The sequence below is a fragment of the Fusarium vanettenii genome (genome assembly GCF_000151355.1).
Source record: "Fusarium vanettenii 77-13-4 chromosome 17 genomic scaffold NECHAsca_75_chr17_2_0, whole genome shotgun sequence".
Classification (NCBI taxonomy): domain Eukaryota; kingdom Fungi; phylum Ascomycota; class Sordariomycetes; order Hypocreales; family Nectriaceae; genus Fusarium; species Fusarium vanettenii.
In genome coordinates this window covers 76,804-85,380 of record NW_003315814.1, presented here as the reverse complement: position 1 = coordinate 85,380, position 8,577 = coordinate 76,804, and the positions used below count along the sequence as shown (strand labels likewise).

Sequence of the window (8,577 nt, the reverse complement as noted above, 5' to 3'; positions counted from 1 at the left end):
TTATTATATAAATTAAGATTACTACGTAACTAAAGTAAAGTAATAATATATCGCTTTTATATTCCTATTTTTAAGCTATACCTAAGGCTTAATTACTATAGATACCTTAATATTATAGAAATATAAGATCTATTAATATCTTAATAATATACCTTATTATATATCTTTCCCTTCTATCTTATTAGCCCCCCGCCTAAGTATATAATTTATAAACTTACTCTACTTAATATCCCTCCTCTATACCTGCGGTAAAATAAACTAAATTACTATAAATAGTCTTTAAGGCGGTATAATAAACCTTCTTATAGTTATTAATACCTCTTATATTAAAACGCCTATAACTTTTAAGAAAACTATTTTTATAATTTTTACTATTATTAATAATCTATTATTAAGATATAAGGCTAATAATATTAATAGTATTATTTATTTTAGAGCTTTTATATATTAAATATAAGGTAATAACTTATTAAGTCTTACTAATAGTAATACTATATTTATTATTTTAATCTTTTTTTATAGCGCCTTTCTTAGCTTTATTAATAATAGATTTAGTGCTAATTACATAGATTATTAAATAATAATTATCTATAGAAGTATTTTTTACTTAGCTATAATTATTATCTAAATAATAATTAGTATTTAGTTATTAAGTACTTATAGAATTATTATTATAAGCTACTTTTTTACTAAGCTTAATATTAGAGCTATCTTAATAATAGTTATTATCTATATATTAGAAACTATGAGTTAAGTATTTATATTATTCTTATATTTTATTTAATAAATTTTATTTATTATTTTATCCCGCTTATTTATATTAGCTAATTTATTATTTAACTTAGTCTTTAATATTCCTATAAAACCTATAGAGCTTATATTAGTAGCTTCTAGTAGTATATTACTATTAACTACCTAATTACCTTTATTATTATCTATATAATTAATAGCTATAATAATAATAGTATATATTATATCTTTATTAATCTTTAATTCCTTTAGCTAATAATTCTCTTAGTTAAGGTATATCTTCTCTTAGAATCTCCTAGATATTTTATATATAAGCGCTAAATAATATAATCGCTTAGATATTTAAGCTAATTACGCGGGCTTAATAAAACTAATTATAACCTATAGGGTAAATTCTCTAAGATTATATTTAAGACTTATTATTATTAATTAAATAAAAAAATAATCTAAGGCTAAATAAAGACTTATAGTAAATAATTTTATAGGTAAAATATTAATAGCGGCTATATCTATTTATTAATAGTTAGTATTATAATATAAATACTATAAGAGTAATATAACTCTTAACTCTCTATTATATTATATATTAATAAAGTATAAATCTAGTATTATATTTATATTATATTATATAACCTATATTCTTAAATCTATTAATATTATTAATAATTTATTTCTTATTATTTTTATTTTAGTACTTATTAATATTTACTTTATGCCTTTATTACTTTAAATTATTAATTACTTTAGGCGCTATTAAGTCTTTATTATAGGTACTTTAGGTTTAATTATTTTTTATTTCTTTATAGCTATTATTAGTATTATTATTAGACTTAATAATATATATTAAGAGGGAATAATAAAGGGTAATTATTAAGAAGCTAATAAAAAATCTATAATAAAGGCATAGCTTATTACTATAGCTATTATAGTCTTTTTATTTACCTTAACCTAGGGACTAGCTTTATAAGTGGTTATAGGCGAGATATTCCCTTTTAAAACTTAATCTAGCTTTATTAAAATTAATATAGCCGCTTAGTAGCTATAATAGCTTATTATTATAGTAGTCTCTCTATATATAATTAGGTAGACTTATAAAGATAAATAATTAGTAGTATTCTTCCTATAGGGTAAGCTCTATATTATTACTCTAGCTTATACCTATCTCTTTATTCCTAAAGCTAAAGATTTAACCCTAAAGTAAGCTAGCTTAATATTAATAATAGAAAATCTATAAAGTTTAATTACTTAGAGACCTATAATACTTGCGATAGCCTTAGAGGTTCTAGGAATTATAGCTATACCTTAGGATAATAGTTTATTAATAGCTAAATCGCGCTAGACCTAAATTAATACCTACTTAAATATAAAATTAATTATAAAAAGAAATAAGAGATTACTTATAAAGTATATTACTTAAGACTATTATAATATATATAGATCGGGGTAATAATAATTAAGCTTATAGATAGAATTAATTTTATTACTAGCTATATGTTCCTTTATTCCTTTATTTCTTTATTCCTTTATATCGCCTAGATATTTATAATTATAATAATTATAGCTAAAATTATTCTTAGATAATTATATTACTTTAATTATATCTAAAAAAATAATATAGACTTATTTTATCTTAGTTTTGTATTATTTACTTATTTTAATTTAAGCTAATATAAGTAGCTAATTATTTAGGTTCTTTCTTAATAATTACCTTATTACTCCTTTAATTACCTTAACTTTAGCTCCTTATATATAGCTATATTAAGAACCTATATTATTTTCCTACCTTTCTTTAGCTATATTAATCCTTATATTATACCCTAGTCTTATAATATAATATATTACTTTGTATACTATACCTTTCTAAGCAATATATAATAAATAATAATTTAATTACTTTTAGAAAATAAGCTTATATAATTACTTCTTATCTTATTTTATTATTATTTAAAATATTATCTACCTTATAAGATAATTTAATCTCTTAGTTACTTCTATTTATTAGAAATATATCTTCCTATAGCCTATAGGAATATCTTAAATCCCTAGGATTAAATAACAGCGATATATATCTATAACTCTTTCCCAAGAGATTAATAAATAATAGAGGCTTATATAAGTAATCTATTCTTACCTTTTACTTACCTAGACTATAAGATATTAATATAAATAAATATAGCTATAAGGATATTATTTAATTAAACCTAAGTTCCTTAATATTATATTCTCTAGTACCTATATATAATAGACTTTTTAGCCCGTTTTTTAATATAATTTATCTTCTTTCTTTTAGCTTCCCCTCTATTAATACTTTAAGCGATTTCTTAGTATCTTAGGTCATCTAATATATAATTAATAATAATAATTATAACTTTAATATTAGGCTATGCTTAGTTATTATTATTAAGGAATAATTAGAGGTAGATAATAGTTATATAGTATCTCTTATAATAAATAATTTAGAATAGCTTAAGGTTTTCCTATAAGATAAAACTCTTCTTAAAGCTAAAGCTTCTTTAAATAAAGCCTTTTATACCTTTAATATTAGATTATTCTCTATTAATATTAATATATTATAAAGGTATTAATATATAAAACTTATAGCTTCTTTCCTTTATTAATACTTAGCGTCTTAAAAAAATAAGATAAAATAAAGAATAAAATTTAATACCTATAATATTATAGACTTATTTAGTAAGGCCTATTATTACTTACTTAGAAATTATATATTTAATCCTTTAATAGCCTCGCAAAGACATAAGCTAATATCTCCGTAATATAATAAGTAAATTAATTTATTTTTATCCGCGTTTTAAGCTAATAAGATAAGTTTAAAATTAAAAGCGCTACTATTTTTAATATTTACCTTATATTTATATATATTCCTATCTAGATTACTAAGTATAATTATTTAATCTTTTTATTTATTAAAATTATTATAAAAATAACTAAGGTAGCTTAGACTATAGCGTTAATACTTATACTATCTCTTATATTACCGAGGCCTTAAATTACTTCTTTATTACTTTAGTAATACTATTTTACCTATATTAATAATAAGCTTAACCTAGGTTTCCCTTTTATAATACTTTTCGACATTTTATATAAAGCCACGTGGCGGCGCGTAGCCCAACGATAAGCAGCTTGGCTAATGAGCCAATGAGGGACCTCCTTCGGTTTTATTTGGTGCATGTCTGCTTGCTCGGACTTAAGTACCCGGTTAGAACCAATAGTCTACTGTTCTGAATGATTACTACTGTGTGAATTTGTGAACCCTTCTATTATTTCCGCACTTAGATGCGTTTCTGATCGATTCTAGATCGTGCGAAGGAATAGTCGATGATCCACCACGTATACTAGAATCAATAGCATGTATAACTAACCTGGTTGTCGTAACCTCGTAGTATTGCCCCTTTAATATCGGTCCTAAATATTTAGGTCGCAAGGGCCATACGAGTATTAGGGGTACCTGCCGGAGTCGATGCTACTTCTGGCTCCCACCGGGCTACCCCTGGCCATGACGATGTTAGCCTGATCCACCCGTATATGATAGCTTCTATCTTCGCAGCTAGCCCATGTCCTTGTACGAAGCAGCGTGTCGGGAGCAAACAAGAGACGCATCTGGAGTCTCGCATCCGCTGGAGTGCACGGCCATAAAACGATGTAAGCAAGCTGACTGTACCCCTGACCACTCGGTCATCGCATCCAATGTCTCCCAGTTGCTCCTACGCCAGGGGCCAAGTACTACTGGTGGATATTATACATGCTGAAATTGAGGCTACAGAGGTGAATGAACTGCATTGCATGATCTGCCTGGACTCCTTACTTGCCAGATCGGCACTGGGAGTTTCTGTGAAAAGTGGAGACCTTAGAGCATGCGAGAAAGGAAGCTTCCTAGCCAAGAGAAAGGAAGCTTCCTGACCAAGAGAAAGGAAGCTTCCTGACCACGAATGACAAAGCTTCCCAGTTATGGCGAGGATCTCGGCGGATGCGCAGCTCCTCGACAACGCTGGTCATTAGGGGGGTTTCTATATCCCATTCATGTTCTTACTTTCTGACAAGGAGCAACATGAAGACCAGAGAAACGAACACTGTCATGAATGGCCTTCTTCTGTTTCCACACAAGTGGGTAACAATTTCTCGCTCGGCGTGGTCGTGTGACCGACCTGCCCCGTTTATGAGAGTCTGAGCAACAAAACAGGGTATTATATTAGTCCCAGAAAGCAATCAACTTGCCCATGCCGCACGCCATTCAGCTATTTGGAATACCTTTGAGGTTGCCAACTTGGGGTCTTGTGTCGGACTGGTGGTGTTTCGGAGTTTCCTCAGCCACCTACCCTGGATGAAAAGGGGTGTTGGGGAAAAGCCAATGGCGCCGGGGACGAGTCAGTCCCAGCCTCAACTACCTGCTCATGACAAAAAAGAAAGGGGAATCGGCATGGCCCCTGTCACTCCCAGTGCCGTCAGACGGCAATTCACCGACTCCGATTTGATCTCTTACCACCCAGGGGCTCTTTTCATGCCCATGACTGCCGGTTCCCACTCACCGTATATAAACCCCTCCTCTCTCCTTACTGCCATCTTGCCAATCATTCGAAGCTTCCTCATCATTACCCCTCCACTTACTTGGCCTTCAACCTCACGTCTCGACGCTTCAAGGCAAGTTGCCAACTCAGAATGGCTGTCCCTCCCGGGCACCACTCAAACACGGTATGTTCTATCTTGTCAGTCATCATATCTATAGGCTCAGTTCTTTAGCATCTTTGCAACGTACAGATCGCCGAGTACCAAGATGCGAGACGAAGGGGCCTCTTCGTGTGCCATGGCTGTAAGGGCCGCCTCATCCTCGAGCTCTTCTGTCTTGTGGCTCCTAATGGCGTGGCAAGACCTGAAGATGTCAGACTGAGCTTAAAGGGCTTTCAAGATGGCTCATTTCTGCCTCACTACGAGCAAGCTCTCTGGGAGAGGCCTGGGTTCAACTTCCCAGGCCTCAAACCGCTTCGACGTAGCTGGGGCAAAATTATACTTCATCTGGCCAAGGAGCTCGCATCAAACATCCAGCTGCAAGATGGTGGTGCGATTGGTCTTCTTCCCATGGCAGAGACAGTCTGGACCCTCAATGCCGAGTCAGCATACAGATGGTGGAAGGCAGCCAATGCGGAGCGTGCCCAGGCCAGACAAGCTATCACTGAGGCGGGAAGACTTATTACGGGTCCGTCCGGTTCATCTACTGTTGCACCGACGGTCGTGATAGATACTTCGAGTGCCATTGAGATTACAAGCGTTACAGCGGACTTACAAACCAACCCAAACGGTCCTCCTCGTGCCGAGCAACCCCCTGCCTCTTTGGATTTGGATGCTTTGGAGGCATTGTTCAATAAACTTTTGAAGCAACACGACGCTGTCCAAGAATCAGAAACGCACGCAATCGAGTATTAGGAGCTCAAGGAACGCGCCCAAGTTGATCTTTTAGTCGCGACGGCTGAATTGAACAGAGCTCGACAAGCAGGAGACCAGAGAGAGATTGAAAGGCTCCAACGACAACGAGATGAGGCGGGAGGACGGGCACGAGTGTCTTTGAACGCCTATTGTCAAGCAGTAAGAGAGTTGGTGGAGAAAAAGAAGGCGTTCATGGAGACGTAGGATTTAGTTGGGGATGCGGCGGGTTCGGATTAATTCTTTGGTGATGGAAAATATTGCTCGATACTGTTATTACTGTGAGACAATAGTCACTCTTTGAAGAATACTTGTCTTCAAATTACACCACCTCGAGCGCTGGGACCCGGCAGGTGGCTGGGCCCCGTGGACACGCCAGACCTACTGAAGACGTTGAGTCAAGGACTATTAGGGTCTAACCACGACCGGCATTAGATTCGCCGGCTCGAAACTCCTTCAGAAGCATCTTTCACTGCTGAGAGGTCTCGCCAGCTGGAGCCTTGTGGCGGAGATCATCAGCTATCTCACTTCTGAAGCTTGGATTGTCAATGCGGGCAAGAATTGGTGGTGCCCGTCTCCTTGACACAGCCCAACTGCAGTTGGTCGGGAGCCCCCTGCAGGGCCTTTGCTCTTGGCATGAATCTTTTTCTATTGTCATTGCTATTGTCGAAAGGTCACTGTCGGTGATTGGAACAACGTAGCAGGGGGGCTCGACATGGCTGCAGCCCGCTGACCGGTCAACCGAGATTGGGTATCGAAGGCTGGCGAAGAGGGGGTAGACTCGAATGAGGTGTGTTGTTGTTTGTGATGCCATAGAATGCTCTTGAGCATGCCTAGGCTTTCATAGTAGGATTGCGTGGTTCCGTGCATTGGGCATGGTAGGAGTGAGAGCCAGCGGACAGGGCACCTAGGTGTCACTCAAGCCAGAAACGAGGCCAGGCACAGAGACACTGGCGTTTTGTGGCGCCCCAGAGTCCGGAAGAGAGTTTCGGACCCCTGAATGCGGCAGAGTAAAAAAAGAAAAAAAAAGAAAAAAAGAAAGAAAAGCAATAATAAACCATCAACCCCTGAGCTATTCCTCAGGCAATTGGGCCACCCAATCAAGTGACGACGATGCTACAGGCGTCTTCTCAGCTGGCACACCAATGGGCCATAGCGTTGATATATCTCACGGGTCAGCCTGGCCGCGCCAGATATCGCCTCATGACCCATTATGAAGCTTACAAACGTCATTTGACCTTTTTTCCTTTTTGTAAAAAGCCTCGTGGCCAGATCCTGGCTCCTATCACCGACAACTCCACCGCTTTCCCTCTCATACTCTACTCGCAAGTCCACCTCTCGCCACTGAGCCACCTGTACTCAAGGTGCCTTCCCCAGGCCCTCCTGATAAACGGCAAGCATGTGTCCATCGAACACGTCTCATGCAAGTACTCCTTTCAGATGTCATAACCAACCTTGACTGACTGGCCAGCGCATCTGTGGTGTCCCTACGAGTGACTACCTCGATCACCCCGAAAATTCGTCGATCAAGGTCATCTTTCACTCTTCGTGCAAAGGTTTCATTCTTTGGGCTGTCGCCTCCAGCCACTACGACGAGGCCCTCCTGAATATCGGCGACGGCCGAGCACCCCTCACTAAAGCCATCGACAGGTTTCTCTGCTGCCTATGGGAGATGGGCAACATGCACCATAGCGGCCTGAAGGTATTCATGGAGACGTGGCTCGGCATAATGGTCGGCATCGCCGAGGCGAGCGTCAAGTTCTCGGCAGGATCCCTGGGGGAGGCCGTCTTGGCCGAGTGGGAGCAGGACCCTGAGAAGGCGTATCGATGGCTGAAGAGCCAGATGAGAGAGTATCAGGGTGAGATCTCTGACATTGATTCCCAAGCCCCTACGACGCTGAGCGATCTGAACATTCCTCAGCGGGCTCAGGTCGAGGCGAAGAAGCAAGCTGTCGAGAGGCGCGGCCGCGTTGCTCCACCCAACTTGAACCTTTGGCTGATCAAGAACTCTTCGGTGCAACAGTGGACGGCGGCCAATAAGAGGATATTGGAGATTAATGAGAGGCTAGACACAGATCTTGATGAGGCTGCGCGTAAGGCCCTGGAGGCGGAGGGTGAGAAGTTGACCAGGAAGCAGGATGAGCTGGTTGAGAGGTATAAAGAGGCAGGTGGTCAAAACTTCTGATCTGGTTTCTTGTTGTAAATAGACACTGTCGCTCCCGCTGACCTTGATATGTAACTGCATACAAGGTCATACCAAATCAGACGACATTTTGTTTTTCTCTGAGCTCGCTCCCCGTCATCTTTTCTGAGATTACGTGATCATACCTACGCAACTTATCAAGGCACTTGACTGAACCCAAGCTGACCTGGTAATCCATCCATCACACTCAA

At 37.4% G+C, this 8,577-nt stretch overlaps 2 protein-coding genes across 2 annotated transcripts; both read left to right on the top strand.

Annotated features, from left to right (window-relative positions):
- Window positions 1-5,424: 5,424 nt before the first annotated feature.
- On the top strand, window positions 5,425-6,186 carry NECHADRAFT_88846 (uncharacterized protein; the record flags this gene model as incomplete). The annotated part of the gene is made up of 2 exons (XM_003040218.1): window positions 5,425-5,457; window positions 5,524-6,186. 2 exons carry the CDS (start codon window positions 5,425-5,427, stop codon window positions 6,184-6,186), a joined length of 696 nt encoding a protein of 231 aa, XP_003040264.1.
- A 1,110-nt stretch (window positions 6,187-7,296) lies between these two features.
- NECHADRAFT_88845 (uncharacterized protein) lies at window positions 7,297-8,368 on the top strand (the record flags this gene model as incomplete). Its single annotated transcript, XM_003040217.1, has 3 exons — window positions 7,297-7,357; window positions 7,444-7,610; window positions 7,655-8,368. 3 exons carry the CDS (start codon window positions 7,297-7,299, stop codon window positions 8,366-8,368), a joined length of 942 nt encoding a protein of 313 aa, XP_003040263.1.
- Between the last annotated feature and the right edge of the window lie 209 nt (window positions 8,369-8,577).